Source organism: Kogia breviceps, chromosome 15 (assembly GCF_026419965.1).
Source record: "Kogia breviceps isolate mKogBre1 chromosome 15, mKogBre1 haplotype 1, whole genome shotgun sequence".
Classification (NCBI taxonomy): Eukaryota; Metazoa; Chordata; class Mammalia; order Artiodactyla; family Physeteridae; genus Kogia; species Kogia breviceps.
This window is the reverse complement of record NC_081324.1, coordinates 38,956,180-38,984,029: the sequence shown is the minus strand read 5'-3', so window position 1 is coordinate 38,984,029 and position 27,850 is coordinate 38,956,180. Positions and strand designations below refer to the sequence as shown.

At 55.3% G+C, this 27,850-nt stretch overlaps 1 protein-coding gene across 50 annotated transcripts in view; it reads right to left on the bottom strand.

The window, feature by feature from the left end:
• The window catches only part of CELF4 (CUGBP Elav-like family member 4), a 298,654-nt gene that overhangs the window by 19,454 nt on the left and 251,350 nt on the right, over positions 1 to 27,850 (bottom strand). For 9 of the 50 annotated variants that reach the window (XR_010837035.1, XM_067015837.1, XM_067015827.1 and 6 more), the window contains exons 4-10: positions 10,271 to 10,399; positions 9,741 to 9,820; positions 9,163 to 9,306; positions 7,870 to 8,017; positions 5,952 to 6,101; positions 2,146 to 2,211; positions 497 to 580 (exon numbers count right to left, since the gene is read on the bottom strand). Coding sequence is in view for 45 of the 50 variants with exons in the window: in XM_067015837.1 (XP_066871938.1) it covers positions 497 to 580; positions 2,146 to 2,211; positions 5,952 to 6,101; positions 7,870 to 8,017; positions 9,163 to 9,306; positions 9,741 to 9,820; positions 10,271 to 10,399 (801 nt within the window). In the remaining 5 variants the exon portion in view is untranslated. The remainder of the gene's footprint in view (positions 1 to 496; positions 581 to 2,145; positions 2,212 to 5,951; positions 6,102 to 7,869; positions 8,018 to 9,162; positions 9,307 to 9,740; positions 9,821 to 10,270; positions 10,400 to 27,850) is intronic. The other 41 variants (XM_067015847.1, XM_067015818.1, XM_067015828.1 and 38 more) reach the window with 7 other exon arrangements.

The window sequence follows — 27,850 nt, the reverse complement described above, 5'->3', positions numbered from 1 at the left end:
TGTGGCTTTCCAGGATCCCCTCCTTTCACTAGGCCTACACTGGGGCACCCCATCCCCTCACCTGCCCGTGGAGTCCTTCCCTGGGAGCTCCGGCTGGCTCTCCTTCTCACCTAGAAAGTACAACCTCTGTCCCTGATGAACTGGTATCCCCACTCCCACCCACCACCCCAGCCACGACCATTCATATTTCTCCCTTCCCTTGCCACTGGACAAATGCTGCCCATCGAGGGAGGGGAGATTCTTGGACCCTGCCTCCTCCGGGACCCCACCTTCCTGACCTCCCTCCACTTGGGTTTACAGAGCTGCCCGTGACAGTGCACCTCCGCGCTTGGGTTGGAGAGCGCTGCCTCTCACCGTCCCGCAGCTCCTCTCACCCTCAACACAATGCAGATGTGGTCACCTTGCCAACGGAACACCCCTGCCAAAGGCCCAGGCGAGCAGCCTCTTTGGGGAGAGAAGGGGGGAAGAGGCGTAGGAGCCCGGCTGGCAGACTCACCTTCTCTCTGTTGCTGGGGAATCATTGGAGGTGGCTGAGGAAAGGCCTGGCTTATCTGACCATAGGCAGCAGGGTAGGCGGCTGCTGGAGGGCCAAAGAGAAGAGGCAAGAGCAAGAGACGGTGATAGTGACACAGAGAGAGACAGGGAGAGAGGCAGGAAGAAAGACAGAAATTTCAGTGTCGAGCAGTAAAAGCAGACCAGCGAAAAAAATGCATTTTTAAGATAAAGCCAGTTTTCAGCAGTAATGAAGGAGAAGCGGCAGAGGGAAGACTAGAAGATGTGTATGTGCGCTGGGGGGGGTGTGCGTGTGTGCGCGCGCACATGCGTGCTGGTGTGTGCCTGGGGGAGCCGAGTTTAATCTGCAATGGACAGCCCACGTGTGGATAATCCACAATAACGGATAATCAAAAACATCAGAATGCCCTGGAGAGGATTGCCCCACACCACCTGGAACCCACAAGGTTTCCCCCTTCTCTGAGCCACCACTGACTCCGGTCACATACCCTCAATCTCGCTCAGATGGCGCCTGTGTGGGAGACGGGAGCCACCCTAGGTGTGAGCTTGGCCTCTGGGATCCTGCCCGTGGGTGGTTCCCCAGGGGCAGAGGACTGAGTTGAACAAATCTGATGCTTTCTCTATTCAACTGGAAAGGGTCAGGGGTGGGGCAGGAGTGGCTAGCCCCCTCCTCAGCCTGGCCTGGCTCCCGAAGGGGCTCAGGCGGGCTCAGCAGGTGAAGAAAAGAGCTTCCCCTGGATTCCAGATGTGAGAAGTCTGCTTTATCCAGGTCCGCATGGTGCCAGGAAGCTCCGTCACCCTCAGGGGAGACATTGCTGGCTGCTAAACACAGCAAGGAGGGACCCTCACCACCAGGCCAGACAGCAGGACACTGGCTGGGTGGGGATGACTTTGGTGTGTGTGTGTGTGTGTGTGTGTGTGTGTGTGTGTGTGTGTGTGTTGTGTGTTGCCCAGCCCAGGGGAGGGACAGAAGCGTGGCTGACAGCTGGCCTTGGGCTTCCTACAGTGGCTCATCACCTTCGCATTGAGTGACCCAAGGCCGTCTGCTCACCTCTCCTGTGTCCTACCTCTGGCTGCCTATCCTCCCTTGTTCCCTGTCCTCCTTGCTCCGGCCCCACTCCTGTTGCCTGTGTATGGCTGGGGGGGGATGGAAACAGCATCCCCTCCCTCAAACCCAGGCATCGGTGCTTCCTGAGCCAGTGACACCTAGCTCCGGCCTCACCCCAGTGCTGCTGGGAGGCTTGGTGCCCCTGGACAAGCCAGCCCTGGCAGCACCACGGGGGAGGGAAATCTGGCCTCAAAGATGAGTCACTGCACAGCAAGGTTAAAGCTTAGTCTGGCTCACCAACTCATCGCATGTTTGGACCACCCACCACTGCCGTGTTGGGTTAGGGTTAGGTAAGCTCTGCCTGAAGACCAAGGGGTGCCTACAGAGAGGGAGGGAGCCCCGCGGGGGTGGGTGGGTCTCTGTCAGTATAACACTCCCTCCTTCTACCACAGCTCCTGGCCAGCCCTGCTCCCCCCTCCCTCACAGTGCGGGGCCCAGGCCTGGCTGGGTAGGGGGCACCGGTGCCCAGGCACGGGGAGATGCACACAGCCGGGGGACCACCGCGGGGACGCGTGGATACTAACGACCTGCATACTGCTGCACTCCGGCGTAGGCCTGCTGCAGGGGGTCCGCGGCGGTGGGGCTCTGCGCTGCAGGGGAGCCAAGGGGGCAGAGGTCAGCGATGCCTACCCAAACCAGCTCCTCTCCCACCACACCCCTGGGGATGAGGCTGTAGCTGCACTGCCTTCCCAGTCACCGCGGTCTCCGTCCTGGGGCAGGGCATCTGAAGCAGGAACCCTGAATGGGGGTTCCTCTTCCCTCAGCCTGGGGCCCTTGGTAGGGTGGAAAGCTGTTTCCCCTGGCTGGGGGATGCAGGCTGCCACTGGCTTGGGCCGGGGGAGAGCGGTGTGGCTCATGCAGAAGGCTGGGAAGGGCAGGGAAGGAGATACCCGAGAAGGGCTTGACCATGAGGGGCTGGGTGGGGAGACACCTGAGGGACCTGGCCCTGGAGAAGGGCTGTGGGAAAGCGGGCAAGGGTGCTAGAGGCTATCAGGAGGGTGGTTTCCTCCTCACTTATCCCCAGCAGGACTCAGGGGCAGAGCCCAGCTAGGCAAAAGAAAGGGCATGGAGGCCTCATCCTGCCATTCCTCCTCGGCCACGCATGCCTACTCAAATAGAAGGACCCCCTCCCAAATGCTTAAGGAGTTTGCATGAGGCACAGAGGTCTTTCATTCCTGGGCATGCCCTTAGTGGAACTGACCACACAAATAGATCTGCCCCACGGTGCCCACAGACACCAAAGAACAAGAAGGCCAAGGACCTTCTAACACCTGATCTCATGACTGGGACATCTACTGCCCAGTGCGCGGGGGCCCTTGGGCTGATACTTTGGCAAGCAACCCAGAGAAGCTGGACTTCTTGGTTCACTTCTGTTGCCTTTGCTGTGTCTGCAGATGTGGTGGGCAAAAGCCCGGTTGCAGCATGGATCAATGGCGGTCACTGCCTTTGGTGACCAAGGGCTGGCCTTGGGGGCCCAGGGAAATGGGTGGGGACAGATCCAGCCTCAGTATATTTGAGGCAAGCTGGAGAACACAGGGAGGCAGAAAGGAAACCATCCAGGCTTATTGGCCTGGTGACCCAGGCCAACAAAGCTAAATGACAGTGCCAGGCTTTGGGGCCTGCAGACCAGGAAGAATTCCCAAATTTCCCTTCTGAGCTCTCTTCCCTGAACCTCTCAGTAACATTACACTAGAACAACAGCTCCTGGGTCTCTGGGGGACAAGGGAAAGTACTGGGGCAGAAGTCCTTAGAGATCATGTGGATGGTAGCAGGTGAGCTGGGCCCAGGAGGGCACTGCCCAGAGTGGGGAGCTGAAGATGGGTAAGGATGCAGGCTGCTTCCCGCCTGGGGTTGTCCAGGACAAAACCCTATCCCTCTATTTCCCCCACGGCGGACACTGGAGCTCCCAGTGGTGAGGTAGTAGTAGTGGTGGTGTTTGGCAGGTGGCCTCCTGCTCCCCTCTGCCGGACTCCTCCACCAGCCTGAGCTCCCTGGAGGGAGAGCCCACATCTTGCTTGTCCTCTTGGGCTACCCAGCTGCTCAAACACAGAACGCCTTTATGCCAATTAGAAAAAAGATGTCTCTTCTCTGGGCGGAGTTTCGGTGCCCTGTGCAAAATATAACCTGCACAGCTTCTATGGCAGCTCCCCCAGCACGGTGCCAGGATCATAGCAAGTGCTCAGCAAGCACCGTGACATAAGCAAGAAATAACCAGTCTCTATCATTTGCGAGAGCCTCCCCTTCAGGGGTGTTCTGTGGCAGTAAAAGCCACACTGTGTGCTTCCAGCATGATCCCAATGAGTAAAGGGGAGAGCAGAGATGCTACCTGGGGCTAGGAAGTGGAGAAGAGCATTTCTGAGACCCCTCTCTACTTCTCTGCTTAATGACCTCATTAGTAACTGCCAAAGAATGAGCACTTTGAAGGATCTCGCTCATTATAACAGCTCCAAACTCTGCATTTAAAGATGGTAAATTAATTTTTTTAATGTACTACTTTCTTCCTTCCCTTCCCTCCAACCCTCCCTCCTGCTCTGGCAGGGGATTGTTTATGGGATGTGACAGATTGTTACAATGGGGGAGAGAAACATTTCCAAATTCCACGAGGGAAATAGCTCACAGATGCTGGTAGGGGTGGGGAAGGAAGAGGTTTGTCAAAATCCACAGACCCAGATGGGCTTGTGGGCAGGCGAGGGAGGGGGTGGTGAAACCACCCAGATGTGCTCGGGACTGTATCTCCCAGCCCATGAGCCTGAGTGAGGAGGAGCCCAAAAACCTGAGATACGTGGGCTCTCTCCCACCTCCAGCTTGCCAAGCCCCTCCCAGCCTGGAGCCTTCACCATTAAACAACACTCCAGATCCCCCTCCAGGCCCTGTCACTTCATTCTCTAGGCTTCTCTGCTCTCTTCACTAAGCACTGAGGGGTGAGTTGTGGGAAAAGCACTGAGATGGGATCATGAACAACTCCAAGTTCAAAGTCAGGAAATTCTCCTCTATTTCTCTCTGGCACACTGAACTCGTACTCTGCTGCTGGTACAACGTTTATATTCTGTGGATGCCTGGGACTCACTCCAGACAGTGAAATCAGAATCTCTGGGCTTCTGTGGTTTTACAAAGCCACACAGTAGATTCTGATGGGCAACCAGAGTGGGAAGCACTACTTTGCCCCCCAAGGCTGACCTCCTCTGCCCTAGTTGGGCCAACCTCCTTACCCACCCTGCCACTGCCAGGAGAGCCCCTCCAGAGCGGTGTGCTCCTTGCTCATCCGTACTTAATGTGTGATCTGAGCGCCTCCTCAGGAAGCTCTGCTGGGCTTCCTCAGCCTACAGAATGAAAGAACTCTCCCTTCATTGGAATCCTTAAGCATCTCAAATCAGAGAACACTCACTCTTGATCAAAGTCTACTCTGCCTTATTGCCTCATCATTCTGTTGATGCATATTATGTTCCTGACTGGATTGTGACCTCCCAGGAGATAGGCCCATGTCCTGCCCTCCTTCTGGGCCACCCGCCTTTCATCTGTCACAGACTGGGCACTTACTAGTACTTATGGGGACTCTGTAACCTCATCACCTGCCCTCCAGGAAGAAGGACAGCCTTCTCCTCATTGCTATCACACTGCCTCTTGCCAGTCTACTCTAGGGCTTTGGGCCCAGCTTCCCAGCTCCAGAGTCCTCAAGACCAGGGAGATGAGCTGCTTAAAGTCAACTGGACACTCTTACCACAGCAGAACTGCTAAATTTTAGAGGAACAAAGTTAATCAGGAACAGGCCTCCTGGATCTTCTTGTGTGCCAGAATTCATGAAGGTAGGACCCAGGAACTGTCCAAAGTTCTGGTCCTCTGTCCAAAGTTCTGACCGTGGTTTCGAATGCACCAAGGGACCGAACTGGTATGTACTAGCCAGATTGCCAATCTATATACCTCCACTTCCTTCCCAAAAGAGGCTTTTCCTATTTAATACTAAATATGATTATTCTTTTAGCTTCTATCCCCTCACTTCTTTTGGGTCAAATTCACTCTCAAGTAATTTGCAGTTATTAGCCTCTCTCTAGATGAGCTGTACAACTCATCTATTCTCCTTTCCCCTGAGGGAGCCCCAGGAATGGGGTTTTTTTCTCATCCATCAGACTGACAGACCCCCAGGGATCTCTTGTCTTCCATCAGGAGCTCCCTGAAGGAAGGCAGGAGGCTGGCTTTCCCTGATCACATCTGGGGTTCCACCAAGGAACAGAGGGCAGGGAGCCACACATTCCCTGTTGTAACAGCAAGGGCATGCACAGAATGGATGGGGAGTGTGTTGCATGGGGAAGGAAGAGCTACCAGATGTTCTTACCTGGGTAGGGGTGAATGCCATTGGCAAACACAGCTTCTGCAGCAGGTTGCCCATTGGCCTGTGGGGGGAGGCCAGTGAAGCCGTTCACCCCAATGGGGGACGGGATGCTAGGCACGGCTGGTGCAGTGATGCCCGGAGGGGTGCTGCCACCTGGTTGCAGAGGTGAAGTTGGGTGGAGAAGGGGAGGCAAACAGAAGAAAGGTGATGAAGGCTAACCGAGGCAGCTCCACCCTGCTGGCTCCAAGGACCTGGGGATAGACTTGGACCTCACACGTCAACTCAATCCGATCTGTGAATCAGGCCTTGGGTTATCATCTCCCTATATGTAATGACTCTGCTTATCACAACTATATCTATACTTCAAAGCAGAGTCCAAACCTCATCTACCCCACAAAGACTTCTCTTACCACTGACTGCTTGACCTTGGACCGGCAGCACATAGACCTCTAAGTGCCCTTGACTTTGACCACAGTTGGTCTTCCTTTAGTCTTTTTCAATGATTCGTGCTCACCCCAGTTAAGTCAGGATGGACTGGCCTTTGTCTAGCCACCAAGGGGTTTCTAAGCTATGGCTCTGCTCTCTGCTATCTTAACTGGATCACTGAGGGGCTGATTTGCCTCCCTATGAGGGAGTCTTGATACTCAGGTGGAGGAGGTCTTAACTGTGGTGTTCCCTTGCATTGAGGGAGAAAGGCCTTTGCAGAGTCCAGACTCAGCCCTATTCACACCCTGGCCTCCTCCTCTTAAGACAGTGGTAATGCTCATTGTGGCAGGGGGAAAGTTGGGGTCAGATGACAATATGCTATGCCTTCCCTACACCAGGTGGATGGAAACCAAGGTGTGGATGGCACGGTGATTGTACTGAGGCCCCAGAGGCTGGAAAGGCCTTCCTCTTCATGTAGGAAGCAGGGTCTCTCTGTGGATAAGGACCTGAGGCCATCAGGAGTGTCCCTAGATTGGGGATCAGAGCTTTGGGGTGGTGTTCAATTTGGGGCTAGAGATGGCACAGTTTTTTTATAGCTTTTAGCTGGGAAAGGAATAGTTCCTGGATGTCAGGAAGGCTGCTGCTATGGCCTGAGTGCAGATAGTGAAGGAAACTTGGTGAATGAGAACTCAGCCCTTGGGGCTAGACAGGGATTCTTAACTTTGAAAGTACTGGCATCTGTAGCCACACATTTCTTATAGGGAGCTGTCCTGTGTATCGTAGGATGTTTAGCAGCATCCCTGGTCTCTACCTACCAGATTACAGTAGCACCGCCCCCCTTCAGCTGTGACAACCAAAAATGTCCAGGACACTGCCAGATATTTGGGAGGGAGGGGCAAAATTGCCCTGGTTGAGAATCATTGAACTGGATAATAGCTAGGATCCAATTAAAAACATGCTTTGTAAGCAGAGCTGTTTCCAACCCCTCTGTCCTTTAGTAACTCTTGCAGTTCTCTCTTGCTTGTTGTGAAGTTGTCTTGGAAAAAGTCAGTGAATCTAGGTTGGGTTAAAGGGAAATGAAAAAATGGGGTTCCTTCTGTGCTTGGGCCAGGGGTCACAGGATGGGCAGGGCTCTTCCCCTCTCAAACCTCAAAGGGAGATGTGTTCATGTCAATTTCTTTCCAGATATCTATACCAGAGATCAACATGAATTGCTTCCTGATATGGCTAAACAATTTGAATGAAATTCTCACCACTCTGAAATCATATCACAGACATCAAGGGGTCTGCATCCCATCTTCCCATGGGTTCTCAGGAATTAGAACATTTTTGAGACACACTGCCCAAGGATAAGGCCCGCATTGGGCCCAGACCCCATGTGCTCTTGACACAGGATGGCCCATTGGTAGCCCAAATTGGCCAAACAAAAGGTACCGATGTGGGTCCAGCTACTTTCCTGCCAGGCCAGGCCCTGCGTTGGTACCTGCCCACTTACCTGAGGTTGGGGTCATGGGTGCGGCCGCCAGGCCATTCATGTTGAGAGCCGCCATCTGCTGCATCTGGGCGGCGGCGAAGGCAGCCATGGGGTTCAGGTAACCACCCTGTGCGACTGAGGCCATTAGTGCCGCTTGCTGCTGCATCAGCTGGGACAGAGGGAGTGCAAAAAATATCATGCGCTTCCGGGGGCGGGGGGCGACCCTCCCCACCAAAGGGTTCAGCTCCCAGAAACCAGCCTCCTAGGCCCTGAACCCAGGGAGCTCAGACACATCTCCCGACCCCCACCCCCAGGGAGCCCTGATGCCTTCCCCATACCTGTCCTGGCTCTCAGTGGCTGTTAGAGACCACCCCCCTCCCGCCTCCCAAGAGAAAACTGTGTTCAAAAGTAATAGTACGGTCCTTGGCACTCTAAAGTTGTAGAAGGTGGAAGGTGGGAGAAGGGGACTGGCTCCATGGGCGCCAGTCAGTCCTGTCGTTCATGGATATGTGACATCCAAAGCTCTAGAGACATGTTGGATGAGCCTCTGTAGAACTAAGTTGGCATGGATGTCTGTTCAAAATGGTCCTAACTGGGAGTCTGTAGGGTAGAAGCTACAGGAGAATCACAAATAAAACCTCAGGCACCCACAAGATTCTCCCAGAGCTGAGTGGGGACTGGGGAGGTTGCTAAAAGTGGCCAAGTTTGGACCCTGCTGAAGAAGTGAGGGGAGCTTGCTTTTTTTTTTTTTTGCGGTACGCGGGCCTCTCACTGTTGTGGCCTCTCCCGTGGCGGAGCACAGGCTCCAGATGCGCAGGCTCAGCGGCCATGGCTCACGGGCCCAGCCGCTCCGCGGCACGTGGGATCTTCCCAGATCGGGGCACGAACCCGTGTCCCCTGCATCGGCAGGAGGACTCTCAGCCACTGCGCCACCAGGGAAGCCCGGAGAGCTTAATTTTTAGAAGCAGAACCCTGGCCTAGCTTAGTGCCACCCATGTGGGGTTACAGGTCTGAGAGGCAGCTGAGGGGAGATGCTGCTAGAGCCCGCCCCAGTGTGGAAGAAAGAAGTTGATGGGCTGGGGCCTGAGCCGGGGCCTCAGAGGACTACAGAGGAGGTGTAGGGGTGGAGGGCCTGGGGGCACCTCAGAGGACCCCTGCCAGGAGTAACCAGAAGGCCTGAGGACACCCTTCCATGAGCGGTGGCGGGGGTGGGGGGGTGGTGCGGTGTCAGCAGGACACTGAACCTCTCTCCCTGCTCCCTAGGATTTGCGAAGAACTGCGGCCCCCGCCCCGCCCTGCTGTGCCCTCACTTACTGCCTGTGCGTAGGCGCCGTAGGCCCCGAACGGGATGGCCATGGGGTTGAACATGCCCATCTGGCCAGCCATCTGCTGCATTCGCCGCATTGTGCGCTCCTTGTCGGTGTCGGCGAACTTGACCACCAGACTGGATGAGGCTCCCTGCAGCCAAGACTGTGTGTGAGGCCCACCAGCCCTAACCGCCTCTGCTCCCCGGCCCCGGGCCCACCCAGTCCTCTCCACGGGGTGCTATGGGGGCGGGGTACGTGGCACGGTGACAAGCACCAACCCTCTGTCCAGGGGTCTGGAGTCTTAACCTCCCCCCCCCCCCCCCCGCCACCTCAGGCTTTTTCTATCTGGGTGACCTTGGGCCACTTCCTTAACATCTCTGGGCCTCAATATCCTTGTCTTAGTAGTGCGGATACTGGCAGTGCCTTCCGGTCTCATGGGGAGGCTGTGAGCCCCGCAAGCGTTCGGCATCCTGTGACCTAGCGTGCGAGGGCTGGTGGGGCCCTGCGGATGCCTGGGGTGGCCGGGCTGTCTCTGTCCCTCATTGCCCCGTTCCCTCCCCGCCTCCCAACTACCCGGGGGCTCACCGGCATGGTCTGGCTGCCGTGCAGAGCGTTGATGGCGGCTTGCGCCTCGGCGTGGGAGGAGTACTTCACAAAGGCGCACCCTGGGGGGACGGGAGAGGCTGAGCCACGGCGCCAGGGCCCAGAGGAAGGTCAGAGAAGCGCGAGGACTGAAAGACGGGGCACGGGAGGGCCGAGGGGAGAGGGCGCCTCCCAGAAGAAAGCAGAGTGAGACACAGGAAGAGTGAGAGAGAACCGACAAACTCGGAGCCACACAAGGAGGCAGAGAAAGACCGGGACCAGCCAGAGTCTTCCAAGGACCCTTAAGTGGCCCCGTCCTCCGCGACTTGGATCGCGGCCTTTCCCTCCCCGCAGGCCCAAGCGCCTCGCCCCTTCCAAGCAGCCTTACCCCGCTTGCCCGACGGCAAGCGGGCCATCTGGGCCAGCCCCAGACGGCTCGGGGACTCTACAGTCAGGCTGGCAGGAGACCCGCGGCCTCGCCCTGCCCACCCACTCGCCCCACCCACTCCCCGCCCCGCCCCGCCCCCACGCACCCTTGCTGTTGCCGTCTGGCCCGCGCAGGATGGTACACTCCTCGATGTTCCCGAAGGCCTCAAAGAGGCGGCGCACATCATCCTCAGACTGCTGCTTGTTGAGCATGCCCACGAAGAGTTTTCTATCTTCTGGAACAAAATTAGGAGATGCTTACCCGGGCCAGGGGCCCGGCTGCGCGGGTTTGGGCCCGGGGGGAGGGCACGGCCGGAGGTGGAAGGGTTACGGAGGGGAAGGGTAGGAGCTGGGTAGGGGGCGGGAAGGGGGCTCACAGCAGGAAGGGGAGGGAAAACAAAGAGAGGAAGGTGGGTGGGGCACCTCTAGAAGGGGAGGAAGGATGCGGGCTGAGGGGGTTAGGGGGAGAGGAGGGCAAGGCCAGAGGGGGAGGGGAGGTAGGAGGGGTTGGGTCTAAGCGCGGGGCAGGATTGCAGCGACTCTGCCCCTTCCTACCTAGAGAGCAGACCTCACACTGAGGGGCAGGGTCACTGGTCTGGCCGCTCACCTACAGGCACACAGGTCGTATGGGCAGCCCTACGTTCTCTTCCTCCCTCCTCTTAGACACAAACTATCTTCCTCAGCCACTTTCACCCCCAGATGCCAAAATTAATTTACAACTGGCAAGTCTGCCACAGGGCCTTTGCATATGCTGTTCTCTCTGCCTGGAGTGTCCTCCACATCACAAAGTTGAACCCTCTAATGCTAGGTCTCAGTTTAAATATTGCTTTCTCATCAAAGTCCCTCCTTCCACTTCTTTATTCTCTGTCTCAGCCCTTCCCATGGTCCAAAATTCAAAGGACAAGTATTTACTGCTTTGCCTGAGTAGTGTGTTTCTGTCTAGCTCCCCACCCCTCAGTCTATGCTCCCTGAGACAAGAGGCCAGTCCTCTGCTGGAGGAGTGGTAGCAGGCACATAGTAGGCCCGCAGGACTGAGCTATGGAATGGACGAATGAATGCCCTATGCCAGTCCCAGGAGCACGCCTCCTTTCTGTCTCACATGTTCTTACCTCCATCTGGTGCTCCCTCCTCTTGCCCCTTCCTATTCATGCTGCGAAATTCAGCCCTAAGGCACTTTGGAGGGCCTGTTTCTGAAGACGGGGCTCCCTTAGCATCCTCCCCCAACGCTTGTGTTGAGTACCAAGTGGTGTGTTGACAAAACTCAGATGTGTGCTTAGGGTGACAGGGATCACGTTAGGCTGTGTGGATTTGTAGCAGCTTGTGACTGCAAAAAGATTTCCCATCCCACAAGCTCTTACTTCAGTGTGACTTTCACTCCTCCCAGGGAGGTGGGGTCTAAGTTCCCTCCCCGTGAATCTGGGCGGGGCTGTGACTGCTCTAACCAATAAAGAATGGCAGCAATGACAGGAGCTGCCTTCAAAGGCTCGGTCATAAAAAGGATCAGCTTCCACTCTCAGCTCTCTCTTTTGGGGATGATTGCTCTGTGGAAGCCTGCCACCATGCTGTGAAGAACCCCCAACTAGCTCATACCGGGAGTCCACACGGAAAGGAACCCAGACCTCCAGCTGACAGCCAGCATCAGCCACCAGACATGGAGTGAATGAGTCCTGAGACGATGCCAGGCCCCAGCCTGTGAGTCTTCCAGCTGAGGCCCAGACATCCTGGAGAAGAGACAGTCCCTCCAAGCTGTGCCCTGTCTGAGTTCCTGACCCACAGAATCCATGAGCATAATAAATGGTTGTTTTATACCACTCCGTTTGGGGCTAAGTTGTTAGGCAGCCATAGCTGCTGGAACAGGGTCCCGTGGTGGCAGACACCCTCTAGATGCTTGTTGACTATTCAATAACTGACACACACAACCAAGGCTGTAGAAATGCCCACCCCAAAATTGCAAATGGCCATGTGTTCATGGTTTCCACAGAATGCAAGGGCACTCCAGGACCATGTCCTTCTGGATTCAAGGTGGTTGGTACCTCCTGCTCCAGAGCACTCTGTCACTCACACGGCCAGGACAGTTCACACAGAGATGAGGGGCTGACCTGGGGTCTGGAGCAAAGCAGAGGAAACCCCCAGGCCCTGCCCTGCTTCACAAGCCACCACAGAGTCCTCCTCCTCAGGAAGGCCTGGCCACCGCCCTGCTGGTACCCCCAGCTTGGAGCACTCAGCACTGGGCAAGCTCTCAGCGATGAGGTGCCCCTTCCATGCCCACAGGGTATCACTGTCAGTTCCTGTGACCAATGCTGTGTCAGGGCACGCCAGCCTGGACCTCCAACATGGGTGGGCTTCAGCCAAAGCTCTGGGCCTGGAGCCTGCCCTAGCCTGGGTGCTCTGCCTGGCGGCTCAGGCACTGGCAGGGCTGGGCACGCCCCCGCCCCATCTCCAGGCATCCCCAACTCCAAACTCTGGGCTGGGGGAAGCAGAGACTGGGAGACCAAGAGGAAGGAAGACAGAGGGAGTGAAAGGGGTGAAACTGAGGAGGGACAGGAGGAGATGGGGTTCGGAGCAGAAAGGGAGGGGAAATGGCGGAGACAGAGGAAAAAGAACTAGAAACAAAGAGCAGAGAGAAGAGCCAGGCAGAAGGAGAGGGCAGAGACAGAGGCGAGAGGGCCGAGGGCTTATGTTTAACTCTGAGAAGCACAGCAGCATTTACATGAAGTGAATCGAGTTTTGAAGCCTTCAGTAGAGCCTTGAAATTCTGCTCCCCAGGTCGGCCAGATGCTCCCCTCCCTCAGCCCCTTTTAAAGGCTCCAATTAAATGGGATTTCCAGGAAGACAAAGAAGTGAAAACATGCCCCCTGCTCATCCCTGACCCTCCTGCTGAAATCAAACATCTCCTCCCAGGAAGGAACTAGAAAAGGAAGAGAAGGCCGGTCCTGCACCGAGCCTGATTTAGATGCTGGAACAGCAGCTCCTGCCTCTCTCCTGACGTCTGAATATATTCCTCTCGTTTCATTATGACAGCTTTCTGATTACATTAAAATTCATCCCCACGTGCCTTTCTATCCAGCCACTTCCCTTTTGCAAGGGTTTGTTTGTTTGTTTGTTTGTATTCTCTAATTCCTTCTTCCACCCCCTGAAATCACCCCTTACTGCCAATTCTCAGTTCTCCGTTCTAGACCTGAGCCCTTCCTGTTTGAGGACTTTCCCAATGTGGAGGGGGCCAGGCTCCCCCTCTTCCTTCCTGTCTGGACTTCCCCAGGGAAACTACAACTAGCCTTACCTTTCTGGAAGGCTGCCAGAAACCAAATAAACCTGGCTCCAGACTCACTTCTTCTAGGTGATCTGGATTGACCCCACCCAACAAAGGTTTATTTGTTTCTAGGATCCTCTTTATTTCCAGTTGGCTTTGGTACTGGGTGAGTGATTCTAAGGCTTGTCTTTCAGACCAGGGAGTGGAAGGACTCTGAATCTGAGGGTGGACCTCCTCCTTCGGCCCAGGCCCACCGGCTCACACCCCAGCTCTGCTGCCTTCCAGCTGCATACCTATTCGCCCCCTCGGGTTTTTCGGTCTCTAAAGTGGGAATAACTCAGCCCTCCTCATGTGGTGGACAATAGGCTCCCAGGAGATGCTGCAGGACAGAGCCTGGCCAGCAGTAATAACAACAGCAATGACCATGACCTGGGGTTCTCTATCCAGGAGGAAGAGGAAATGGAGCTCCCTGCCCTGACTTGAGGGGACAGAGGTCACAGAGAGGGAGAGGCCAGAGGATCCACATCTGGGGGAGGAGCGCTTGAAGTGACAAGTTGGACTGGACTCAGGCTGTGGCTGCTCAGCTGAGATGGACAACCTCTCCTTGTGTCCCCACCCCCCCCATGCCCTCCTCCCCTTTCCCAAGGCTCCGTCCCCAAGCTGTGGCAGACAACCAGTGACACCATTTGGCTGGTGTCTTGGATCTTATGTCAACCTAGCGAGAGTCTCAGAGAATGACTCCATTTCCCCAGCCACTTCCCAGCCGCTCCATCATGGACACAGACCCCGATTTCCTGGGACAGGCTGAGTAGTCCCTGCCCCCAGCCCTCCTGCCTGTGTGATGCAGGGTCCCTGGCTCATGGTGGGGCTATGATGCTCTTACTGCCCCCCGTGAACCTTCAGCCTGAGCCCGTTTTAGGGCTGTGGGGCTGTCGCTGCTTCTCTGAGGAGATGTTCAGGCAGGTATTGCTGGGACTGGGCCACGCAGGCCACCTTGATGGGAGGTGAAGCCAGGACAGACCTCAGGGTCAGGGGGAAAATGGGCTGAAGACATCCCTGAGTGGGAGGTCGCTGAGACCGCATGGGAGCAGTCTCCCTCAGAGATGTAGGAGGCTGGTCTGCAGCCCAGTATCTGCCTCTTGACAGAGCCCAGCTTAGGGCAGGCAGGCAGCTCCATTAAGCTCAACTTCTGACTTCCTGGGCTGAGCCCAGTAGTTGGCACAGGAAAGCTTTGCCAGTGACCTGCTGGGTGATGGGCAAATACCCCAAATCTCCCCTGCCCTTGGGTTTTCACATAGGCTCCTCCTGGTCCAGGGGCCGATCGAGGTGCTCGTATGCTCCCGCAGTGATTCCACAACTGTTTGCTGAGCAACTTCTCTGTGCCAGACACTGTTCCATGCCCTGCTTCGACAGCAGGAAACAAGAGAGGTGAGTCAGCTTGCTGGAGCTGACTTCCGGATGGGGACAGAGGCCGTCCACAATAACAAGTTCCAGAACAAGACAAAGGCCAGCAGGGCTGCAACAGCGTGGCCCCCAGAGCTGGTGTGCCCTCCCCAGCAGTAACAAGGCTGCAGAATGGCAGAGCTGGGCTGGACCCTGGAAAACACCAAGGCTCCCACCTTTTTTAGATGAGGAGGTCGGGGCAGCTGGGGCCGGGACGGGACTAACCCCGGGTTCTTGGAGTCTCTTGTATTCTGAATCATGACCCCCTTGCTGCTGCCTTCCTGCTCTTTTAAGCTATGAGTGCCTGTGTCTGCAGGGGTGAGGGAGCACCTGGGGTTCCAGGAGGCAGGGGTGTGACACCCCAGAAGGTTGGCACTTCCTGAACCAGAGCGGGCAGCTCAGCTCTCTGTGCCCAGATGTCCTGCTCTCACTGTGGGGGGAGTGGGCACAGTTTATCTTCCTTCTTCTCCCCAGGAGTGGTGGGTGGGGGAAGACAATAAAATAACGGATGGGAAAAGTACCAAGTTCTGTCAGGTGCACGTGTTTACAACCACCTGAGGAGGGAATGGACCAGAGCCCCTGGCATGCCGCCTCTGGTCACTCCTTCAGCAAGCACTGACTGAGCACTTACTGTGTGCCTGGGACTTGGCTGATCAGAGTCTGAGTTTGAGTCTTGGGGGCCCTTCTGGTTTTCCCCTTTGGGCAAGTGTGTGTGTGGTGGGGGGATGCTTGGCTCTCAGATCCCTGGAGAATCCAGTTTTTGGCCCCAGAGCCTCTGCCACGGAGCCCCCCATGAGAGAGGACAGCAAGGCAATAGCTCTGGACTGCAGGTCTGTAGGGGCCAGTTGGGGAAGGGGACAGTGGCAACACTCTGAAGGCTTCCAGGAGGAGGTGGCCTGGCGTCAGGGGCAGGGGCTCCAGACCCACAACAGGATTTGGGCAAAGGCTGAGAGATGGTAGGGCCCTTTTTGGCTTTTCTTTTCACTTGCTCCTAAGTGGTCCCTGCCTGAGGGTTCAGGGGGAGCTGGACTTTGCTTTCCCAACTCCCTCTTGCCTGCCGTACGCCCCCACCAACACACACACATCTCCCAGTCCTCTGACCTCGGGAGTATTCTTCTTTTTCCCAGAACCTCAATCTAATTCTGAGTTTCAATTTCCCAACCTATTAGCATTGGGGGACACCTCCGGGAAGATTTAAGTGCAGATGAAAAGGCAGAGGAGTCTAGCTGCCAGAATCTCATGCTTCCTCCAGCCCCTCCAGTTGCGAGACAGACTCCTCTCTCTTGTTCACTTAGAACGTCTGGGAAGAACGGGGCTCTGGCTGGAAGGATTTGCATTTTAAAAGGAGAGCCCAGAAAACAGAGAAGCAAGACACTGACAGCAAGTTGAAGACAGGCCCCTCTTGGGGTATATCAGGGTGGTGCCTTGGGGCCCCCAGACATGTGTGCGGGGAGCATCCTGCTGGCTGTGCAGGATGAGTGGGCCCCCGAGGGGGGAGGAGGTGGGTGGCAGCAGCACCACGTGCCAAATGCCAGCACCCTGGCGCTAATGCTCAAATTCCGGTTTAATTTTCAAAATTTGATTCGCTCATTACCATTGGCATTAAACGGTATTTCCTGCTTAAGGATAGATGGCTGCTGGGGCGCTGTGGACGAGCGTTCATATGGCTAATGCCTTTATGGCCGCAATAGACTTTTACTGTTCTCTTCCCTCCAGCTGCCGAGGGAGGGTTTGTGGGGGGACCTGAGCTGGGGAGAACCGGGGGGGCCAGGGGCTGGGGTGAGGAATAAATGGTTTTGAGTTCTGTGGCTGGTGGGGCAGGCAGAGGGGTTGCTAGGGGACCAGGAGGGCCTGGCTGGGGGTGGGGGGATGTAGGGCCAGACCTGTAGGAGACACTCTCATAGGGCCCTGGAGGCTCAAGGGCAGCAGTTTGGGGAGTGAGAAGAAACTTCCAGACACTCACAGTGACTGAGCCGGAGGACTCTCTCCTGCTCTTGAGCCTTTGGCCCTGGGGGTGGGCAGGGCAGGGCCAGAACCCAGAGCCCCGGGTACCCATGTACCTGCCCCTCAGCTGCTGGCAGAGGCCATGCCAGAACCTCAGCATCTCTTAGCCTCTTTACTGTGGGACCAGGGGACTTGCCGGACCGCCTACTGGATCCCAGGACCACCATCTCCCTGGGGAGTGATTTCATGCCTGAAGGGCCACAGGCAGTGAGCCTTAGGGGGCAAAACCTGTTCCTTCTCCCTAACGTCATCCATAGATGAGGAAGGACCTTGAATCGAAGGCACACAGACTTTGACAGGAGGGGCGGGGCCGGGGCGTCTTGCAGAGAGTAACTGAGGCTCTTTGTCAAATCCTGGTTGACTGGGTCCCTTTAGGCAAGTCACATACCCTCCCTGGGCCTCCAGTTCCTCATCTGTAAAAGGGGAGAATAATCACACCCACCTCATAGGGCTGCTGGGAGATGAAATTAGTTAAGGTACCTGAGGATTTTAGCCCAGAGCCTGGCACAGAGTAAAATGCTCAATAAATGCAGCTCTGTGCCAGTTACAGCCAGGACTACTGCTCATCCGCAGCAGCGGCAGCTGGTGGGATGGGGATGCCCACCCCACCCCTGGGGTGTGGAGAGGACCCCAGGGACACTGAACAGTCATGTGCCAGGGGTCAGCCTGAGAAGCCGGGCTTTCCTTTGCCTCCCCTGACCAAATGGCAGCATTGGGGGCCCCTTTGAGAAGCTCCCCAGCATCCTCCACGTGGTCTGCCTGGATTAATCCACAACAAGAGACATTTCCCCCGAAGTTACACTGAGACGCCTCTGTGCCCTTTTCAAGAATTCTCTGTGTCCTGACCCGTCACGCACCCTGGTTCCTAAGGGACAAGTAGGTGTCAACCTGATCATCGGAACTGAAATCTGTGCCATTTTCGAGGTCGCTGACCCCCCACCCTGAGTCCAGAGGCCTCCTCCTCCCCCTCATGGTCAGCCCTGAGGTGGGTAGCAGGCAGTCCCACACCTGCCTTTCAAACAGGGGAGCAGTGGGTAGGGCTGTGGGTCTGCACCCCCTCTTCTCCTGCCTGGGGACCCACAACTGCCTGCTCTCCTGCTGGTGTGGGAGTTTCCAGCCTCGCCATCCACAAGGTTACGGGCCTGGATCGGGGTCCCTCTGCAGCCATGTGACCGTGTCACTGCTCTCCTGAGACAGGCCAGGCCTGGGAGAGCTCTCCATGTGAAGTGCGCCAGTAAGGAGCCAAGCGATGCCCGCCTTTGCCCCACAGCTCACACTCTGCCAGAGCCAGGGCCAGGGGTGCAGCTGGGTGGGAGCCGCCTCCCAAGGATAAAAGCCTTCCTGCCTGGGAAGAAGTCTGAAAGAGACATCAAACCAGATTAAAGGCTGCTGGAGATGGGGTGGTGAGAAGGGCCGAGATGGGGCTCCCGCTCCACTGGGGATGCAAATTAGGACCCTCAGCCACTCCAGCCCCAAGCGCAGGCCGTGCCAGGCCTTGATCTGCCCAGCTCCCTCCAGATGGTCTCTGTGTGATGTGGGGGTAGGAGGATGCAGGGCACATCCAGCCTCCCCCACTCGCATTCCCTCAGCCAGCTCTGCCTTCCAAATGCTTCGGGGTAGGGCCCAGGCCGTGAGAGTCCCTTCCTCGCTGTCTCCCACCATCCCCCCAGGCCCCTGCTGGCTGCTCTCCACAGGGCAGCCACAGGAGTCAGCCAAAACCCAAGGCAGATCCTGTCTATCTCCTGTTCAGACCCCGCAGGTCCTTGCATCCCACTGAGCACAAGCCTTGTGAGGGGCTGCACAGGCACCCCACACTCTGCCTCCCCCGATCCCCCCGTCCCTCTGCTCAGAAACCTAGGGCTTGTGAAGTCTCCATGCACGGCCTGCCCCTGCATTTGCACTGCAGTTCCTCCTCTCGTCTCCAAGATCATGTCCTCGGCACCTGCAGGACACTGCACTCCAGGAATCCTCAGAAACTGGGAAGTTGAGTGTCTCCGGGAGATGAGTGGGCAGCGGCCACGCTGCAGGCACAGAGCCTGCCGTGATGAGCTCTGGGGCTGTGGGGTGTCTAGAAGTCTTGAGCCAGGCCCTAGGGGCTGCACATGCAGGGTTTGCCAGGTGGAAAAGGCAGGGGGCAGGCATCCCAGGTCAGGGAGCGCGGCATGTGCAAAGGCAGGGAGTGTGGCAGGCACGTGGGACGAGGAGTCACAGTGACACACACACCCCTCCCTCCTTCCTCTTCCCCACCCACCACATTCTCAACGATTCCCTCAAGGTCCAAGCCTGCACCCTCACCGCTGACCACCGGAAGCCTAGCCTGGGACTCAGACCCTGCGTGCGAGCTCCTCCTGGCCTGTGTCCATACTCACTGCCCACCATGTCCTCTCTTGGCTCAGACTGGCTCCTAAGTCATGGCACCCAGGGATTCTCCTGTGGTCCAACTGGACTCCCAGGCCCACCCCCCTCAATGTCACCCTGGTGTCTTCTTCATGACAAGAGCCAGCGGACCAGGCTCCCACATCACAGAGCTTCTGCTGCCCCCAGACAGCACTGGTCAGACTGGCTCCCTCCCCAGGGCTCTGTGGTGCCCCTGCCCGAGGGAGACCACAGCTCTGACCATACCCACTCCCCCATGAGGTGGTTATAATCGCCACAATACTAATAATCAGAATGGTTCTCATTTATCAAATATTTACCATGACGCCTGCACTAAAATACGCCCTTTGCAAGTATGACGGATATTTTATCCTTTCTACCGTACAGATGAGAAACTGAGGCTCAGAGAAGTTAAATATCTTTCCCAAGAATACACAGCCAGTCACTGGGGAAGCCAGGACTCAGACCCAGGGGGTCTGAATGGAGCTGAGCTCTCAGGTCACCCTCCTTCCTGGTAGAAGACAGTGCTACCTGGAGCTCTCTCTCTCTCTTCATTCTCCACCCCTCCATGTCTGCACAGACAGCTGGCAAAGGCCTAATAACCCCATTGCTCTGCGTGGGTCGGGGCTTCTGTCCAGGGCCCGGAAGAGGGGCCTGGTGGGGCCCTGCTTAGCTCAGATGGAGCAGGCTCCGGTGATTCCTGACTGCCCGATGACCCGCAGACATGCCTCACAGCCCCTCCTCAGTTTCACTAGCCCCTCTGCCCAGAGCACGGCTGTCTTGAAGTCTCCTGGGTGACCAAAGATGTTAAGCTCTGTCCTGATGAGTCCCCGGGCCTTCCTCTGCCCGGGATCTAGGCTGCAAGGTCCTCTCCCCTCACCACACAGAGAATCGGACCTGCTGGCAGAATCCCCTCGACTTGAAGTCCACACCCCTCCAGCCCCTGGTACCTGCCCAGGGCAGAGGTGTGGCTCTGTGCCCTCGGGGGCTTGCAGCATGACCGGGGAGGCCGAACCAGAAGACTGTCACCTCCCCGGGGTGCCACGAATGGCCCCTGCACCCTCTTCTCTTGTGCTTTTCGAGTTGATGGGCAGGCGTCAGAGCCCTGAGTTAGGCAAGAGCTAAGCCCTGGAGGCGCAGCATGGGTGAGGGGCCCCGGAGGCCACACCCACATCCCTAGCTACCTCCTTCTCTGGCCTTCAGCCTGTGACCCTCGTGCCTGTGAGTCTGCGCCAGGCCTCCCACAAGGAGCTTGGGGCACGCGGTGGCACTAAGTAGAAGTCACCTTTCACTGGGGCTGCGGCACGTGGCCGGCTCTCCAGGTAACTGATTATACATTAGATCTGCTACCTTATCCTTCCCAGGCACGTGGCGCACGACAGACGGCCCTGCGTTCTATGGGGACTTCTGCAACCCAACGCTGTTGTCTAATGGGGTTTCCGCTGGCGTCTGGCACAGTCTCCAGCATTTCACCCATCACAGGATAATTTATAGCATAATGGGGCATTTTTTCCTTTATATCATGCGGGAGCATAAATTACAGCCAGTTTGTCCTCAGCTCTCAAGGAGACAGACAAAGCTGGGCTTTATTCCAGCAAAGGGAGGAGGTTTCTGCAGGGGGTGGGTAAGGGCAGGGCGGTCCACAAGGCAGCAGGGGCAAGAGGAGGAGAGACCAAGGAGCGCCTTAAGAACATCTCACTGACGGGGTGAGAATCTAGTTGAGGCGGCCACAGATACCGAGGAAGAAGTAACAGTACCCACTTGGAGTTCTTGTGGCTACTAACCGTGGAGGGTGCTCTTGTTAGCTGAGCCGTAGAGCTGCACAGTTTCCACCGCCTGCAGATGACCCGGCCGTAGACCAACTTCTAACCCTAGCCACGGGCTGACCCTTACCTTGGCCGCAGCTCTTCCCACGGCCTCACAGAGAGAGTGGTGTTTATGGGTCCACCCCCTTCCTCCCCACCCCCTGCCACAGCCAGAGACAGAATGCAGTGCCTGGCAAGCCTCCTGCCCTTCTGACCCATGGCTCATTTTTAACATTGAGGGTGGGGCTCAGCTTCTTGTGGGATGAGGGAGGAGAGGGACACCCCAGCTTCTAATGGCCTGCCCGCTGTCCTCCTGGGGAGGTGCACGCAGCTCAGGGTCAAACGGACTAGTCTAACACAGCAGGAGTCACACCTGAACCAGAGGCTGCAACTGTGACAAGGACTTCTGGTGGCCCTGGGTGGGGATGGAGTCTTCAGAGGTCACCTGGCCAGCCTCCTCCAGTATGACCCAAGGTGAGGATGATGCTTTCTGAACACCCTGGCAGAAGTCTCCCTGGCCCCCATGGAGGCAGCCCAGAGGAATATTTCCTCTTTTGTACCCTGGAGAGCTCAACCCTGCCCAGATCCCAAGTCCTGCCCCTAGAGCACCAAAGTCTGCTCCTTCCTCCTTAAGACACACTTCTGAGAATAACATCAGGAGTCTTGGATCTTGTAAGATGGTGGTTCTCACCCATGGATGCTATGAAATTCACCTGGGGGCTTTCAAAATACAGGTGTGCCCAGCTAGCCCCTGAGATATGGATTGGTCCAGGCCTCTATGTTTTTGGTTTTCGTTTGTTTCAAAAGCTACTCAGGTGATACCAGCACACAGCCAGGGCCGGGAAGGGCTGGGATGGGTCTTTTCCTGGCTGCTCCTGGCCATCTCTCCTTGGGCACCCCATCTCTGCCCTCGGCCTGCCTGCAGAAGCTTTAGACTGCAGGATTCTGTGTGTGTTGGTGCTGGTGGAGGGTAGCACCCACCTTCTCTGCCCTGACACCTGAGCCCGGGCATCCCCCCATCCCTCACGGGGTCGTCCTGGAAAGGGGGGTAGACTGAGGGGGGATTATCTAGGTTAGCATGAAGCCCACCCCTCTAATGGCTTCGCAGTCCTCCCCCTCTTCTAATTCTCTCCTCTCTCATGCCCCTCTCCCCTCCATCCATCAGGCCAGGCCAGCTGAGAGAGGAGGGTCCCAGGCTCTTCTTTCATCAGCCCTCCAGTTTCCTTCCCATCCATCTTTGATCCAGCCACCCTAGCCCTCCTGGAGTCACCCCTGACCCCACCCCCGTCCCCTTGGAACTAGATGGTCCAGATTTAAGTACACAAATACTCACTATATTAACTCATGACTGATAATGGACTACAGATAGACACAGAGATGGATGGATGGCAGACATTATTAATAGATGCTGATATCCAGATTAAATGTTGGGTGATAGATACACAGGTGAGAGAAAAATGATTGCAGAAAGCAGATAGATTTATGATCGGTGGTACATGAATAGTGATAGGTAAATATGGATAGATGGATGGATGGATGGCCAAGATGTTTCTGAGGACTTCAGATAACGGGCTCGAAATGTAAAAGGTGAGAAAACTAGTCACGGCCACCCACACCTGTTGGGGTATCTGCTCTCAGGAACAAGGAACCCTGTTCTGCTCAAGACCTGTCTTAAAGCAACTTCTCTTTCAGCTCAGGCCCCTGAACATCCACTTGTCTGATGGGTTTGAGGTTAACATAGGTTGCAGTGGGGCTGGTTTCCTGGGGACACCTGAAGCTTCTCTTTGATGTTTTGCCTCCTGAGCCCCTGTGATACCTAAGGAGGACCTCCTTTCCTCTCTGTCTCCCCTCTAGATGCATGCTCTTCAAAGCCCAAGGCCATGCCCTCCAACCCCACAGAGCAGGTTGGTTTTTGGAGTCGGGTAGGCTGGACTGGCCCCTGCAGTTAGATGGCAGGTGTCAGCCCATATGGTACATGCAGAGATTCCATTCACTCCCTCCGTTGGGACCCATGCCCTCAGAGAGGACAATGAGGGCTGACTCATCTGAAGCACTCGCCACGAGCCAAGCACTGCTCCGAGCACTTTAATTTTATGAGGTGGGTACCACTGTCACCCCCACTTTACAGATGAGGAAACTGAGGCACAGAGAGGTTTTGCAACTTTCTGGACATCGCAGAGCTAAAAACTGCAGGGCCCAGATTTGAACCCAGGTGGTCTGGCTCCCGAGCTTTCATCCACCACGCAGAAGGTCCCCCTCCCCCAGCCAGATGGTTGCGAGGCTTTGGTGAGCTCAGGAGAGCATGTGGCTCTGGGAACTGGAAAGGGCTGCGCGATTTGCAAGATGTCATTATTTCTAATGACTAATGAGATTGTGAGGGGAGTGTCAGTTTCCTCTAGAGAACAAATTATTTTGAAGGGTGGCAGCATATTAACTATTGGTGCGTGGCTGGCACTGCTAACGACAGAGGACCCTGCTCTTGTCACTCAGAGCGGCCCTCCAAGGCCTTCAGGTTGGCAGTATTTGGTGACCATGAAGTTCAGTTTGCAGGAAGGCAGAAAGCCAGCTGTGGGGCAGCCCTGGACCCCCTCAATTATCCTTAAGTCAGTCACGCAGTCAGTCAACAAACTGTGAGCAAGGTATATAGTACTGGGAGATGTAAGGAGTAGATCTGATCCTTGGGCAAAAGTGCTTCCAAATTGGGGTTGGAATGGCCTAGCTATGGAAGGCAGAGCAGGATGGGGCAGACGGGGGTGGGGGGGGGAGTTACATTGCAGAGCATGAAGACTTTGCCGGGGTGGACCATCATGATCATTGAGACCATGGGCACTGAGGACAGGCTGTCTGCCTCCCTTTTCTAGGAAGAGATGGGCAGGAAGGGGTGGGGATAAGGAAGGAAACACGGGTGGGAGCACAGAGGAGAGAATGCAAAGACTTTTACTCAACTCCAGTGCCTGTTTGCTGGAGAATTGTGTTTGGAAAAGCCACACTACCCTCCCACCAACAGGTCTGGAAGGTGTGTGGCCGGAAGTGACAGTGCTGTGGACCCACTACGCCTGGAGCAGGCATGTCTCGACGTGGAGGAGGGTGAAGTCCCCGGCTCATTGGCTGGGCACCTCCCTCCGCCCCGCCCCCAGTCCTCCTCAGTCCGCCACAGCCAGACTCTTTCGCAAGGGCTGGCGCTGGCTGGGCACTTCCAGCATTCTGTCCACTTCTCCCTGCCATGCTGCAATACAACATGATCATAACCCCACCTGACAGATCAGTCAGCTGAGGCTCAGAGAAGCTGAGGAACAGGCGCAAGCTCACTGGGGCAGTATGTGACATAGGTGGGACCAGAGCCAGGTGTCTCTGCCAGCTCTGGTGCACATGATAGAAAATGACTCCCACGTGTCTGCCCCAGGGCCTGGAACTCTGTCTTTTGGGCTCTATGCCTTTGGACTCAGCATTGCCCTCTTCCGGGAGCTCTTTGAAATGTGGTGGCTTATGTCACCTCAACAGGACTGATTTTGCTAGAATATGTCCCCAATGATCAAAGGGACCAGATAAGCATTTAAGCCTGAGAGTGGAAAATTCGATGCAGGGAAGACAGCATGAAGGGATAGGGCTGGGAAAGGATCAGAGGGGTCGGGGGAGGGGGTGGCTGGTGGCTGGGAGAAGAGCGATGATGGTGCTGAGGGGGTGGGGCGGTGCGGCCACAGAGGGTGGGCAGGGCGGGAGGGGAGGGGCTCTGTAATGTAACAGGACACAACAGTGCGGATGGGGACGGGTGTGTATGGGCAATGGTAAGTGTCCCATTTGCTACAACAGCCCCAGCTAGGAGCCCCCCCACCCCCCAACCCTGGGCTTAGGCTAAGAAAGAGGAGGCTGAAGAGGCTGATGAGAGAGGAACAGGAGAAGGAGAAGAAAGGGATGACAAGGACTCAGCCTAGGTGCCCCCTTACTGGCTGCTGAGAGTGACCCCTGCCAGCCCCGTGCTCCTGCCCTCCTTCCTCTCCTCCCAGCACACAGCAGTCAGATGGCCTAGGGCACTGGTGCCACCTGACCTTGGGGTCCCAGGCACTCAAGCTTTGTCTGTTGACTGCATCAGAAATACTTCACTCCTGGGTAGATGGGCTTATTTTTCAAATGCATATAGATGCTGTTGTGATTTAAGAAGTAGCCAGTCATTTAAAAGCACTGCTGACTTCAAGGTAGCTTATTGCCATTTTGCATTCTCTCAAACAATGGATACTCAAAGTAAAATATCTGGGCGGGGGGGGGGGGTTGCTGATGAATTTTTGATGTTAAAAATGGCTCTTAACCTTGAAAAGTCTGGGCATGCTGATCCAAGGAGGGCAGCTGGAGCTCGAGGAGAAGGTGCGGTGAGTGAATCCTAGGCCTGACGCCATCTCCCCTGCAAGACTGCAGTGCTGTTGCCCAGGAAGGGGAGCGCGGTGGACGCGGACAGCACCCCAGACCTGCAGTTAGGAAACTCGCTTCTAGCCCTGAGTCCCCCAAAGCTGCCAACTGGGTCGGGTGTCTGCTTCTCTGAGCCTCAAACTCAAGCTCATCCTTTGATGCAGCCAGAAGAGCTGGAAGGATTGAGTCCCACAGCAGCTTTCAGATAAAACCGTGAGTGGATGCTGTTTAATTCTGTCGATGCCAGGAAAGGAACTTGCTGTCTTTCACTGCTGGGAGTGCCCAGCTTAGGGCCTTACGTGGCACATGCTCGCTTAATAAACGGTCTTGGAGTGAATAACAGTAACCCACGTATTCATGAGGAGATTAGTCTGAGAGCAGTAAAGGTTAGGAAGGGAGCCTGGGCCCACAGACGCATCTCTTTCTATCCCACACCCAGCGTGACCAAGGTCTACCTTCAGCAAAGGTAAAATGGGAACCCACATTGGGTTTAGTGGCCGGGGCCTGGATTTGGTTCCCACCCACTGGGATCAGCTCTGTGATTGGGGTTGGGGGAGTCATTCTGGTCTCACCACCTCTCCTGGGTGATGGGATAACTAGGCCTGCAGCTGTGGGCAGACCTGAGGCCACCGGGATTTAGAATCCCTTTGATCTAAAAAAAAAATGATGCAAATGAACTTATTTACAAAACAGAAATAGAGTCACAGATGTAGAAAACGAATTTATGGTTGTGGGGGGGAGGGGTAAATTGGGAGATTGGGATTAACATATACACTCTACTACATAGAAAATAGGCAACTAATAAGGATCTAGTGTATAGCACAGGGAACTTTACTCAATACTCTGTAATGACCTATATGGGAAAAGAATCTAAAAAAGAGTGGATATATGTATATATACACATATGTGTCTTGCTTTACAGCAGAAACAAACACAACTTTGTAAATCAACTACACTCTAAGAAAAATTAAAAATAAATAAAATCTCTTTGAATAAAGGACTGCTCACAGGGTAGTTACCTCTACTCATCTGCCCCACCCACCCCGACGCCACCACACTGGGGACATCCCTCCCAGGTCTCTAGGTCCACAGGTGTCCCCAATAACATCCTTTTCTGGTCAGCTCTATTCAGGTAGCATCCATGATTAGATCCAGCCCCCTTTTTTACCTTCATAAAAAACTGTCCAGTCTCTTGTCCCAACACAGTAAGGCCCTGTACTCCCCTTGAAGGCCTTGTCACTTCCAGAGCAATAATGGTGGACATTGAGAGGATGAGGTTTTCTTTCTAGGACAGAAGCATTTTAACAAGGCCCTCGAAAGCCTTAATCCAAAGGAATGGAGGTTTATGGTGACAAGTCAGGCCCAAGGAAGATGGGTGATGGCTTGTGCAAGGAGACCTTCCTAAGACCCTCAAACTGCCCTTTGGAAGCACCCACCCATTCTGCCTTGGGTGGAGCTGTGCTTGGAGAGGGCTTCCTGGAGAGCTGCCTGCTGTCTTCCTTGCCTGCTCCCTGCCACCCGAAAGTGACCCACGCGGGCCAAGTACTTAGCACAGTTCCTGACATGGAGGAAAGTTGCCTGGTTATTAGTAGTGCCTAATGACATTTGCATAGATTAACAGACTTTAATGCAATCATGGATGCCACAATCCCGAGAAAATAATGAAGAAATCCATTACAAAGTCATAAAGTAGCTAAGTCAATACAGTAATAATTTGATCCCATATTAGTAATAATTTCATCTCCTGCTGCAAGGCAATTTTATACTGTGCACTGTTTCTGAACACTTTTATAAATTTCACCTTTGTTTGAGACAATTAATTTAAAAAAATTTTAAAAATATACTGCTGGTATGTTATACAATAAATGAGTCATTAGTCTAAACTGGCAGGCTATAAAAAAACTTATTAAGATGGATGTGCTGGGATTGCTAACGTCTCTTCAAGTGGCCTGTAACCCTCTCTTTGGCAAACCCAGGGTCTACCTGGTGGCAGTGGCTCAGGTGGACAGTCTGGACCAACAGAAACTCATGCAGTGTGGTGGGGGAGGGCAGCCCCAGCTTCCTTCGGGCACTGTACTAGTCTCCTAGTGAAACAGAGCAGGACCGACCCCCCCAACCCCACACCCCTGCCCCGAACACTGTCCTTCGCCTGCCTTTTGTCTCTGGAAAAAATTTAGCCAAAGGATAAGTTTAATCAGAGAAGTGAGAAAATGCAGAAACAAAGGAAAACAGTCAAAGGAGACCAAATAATAATAGTCATTAAATATAGTCAAGGACCTTTAGTTCCTCTTCATGGGCTGTAGATAATATCCTGAGCCATATCCTGTGAGCTGTCTTATAGATATTGAAACTCACACCAGGTGAAAGAAGTTAACTACATGATGGCCCGATTGTGGCCATGACATAAG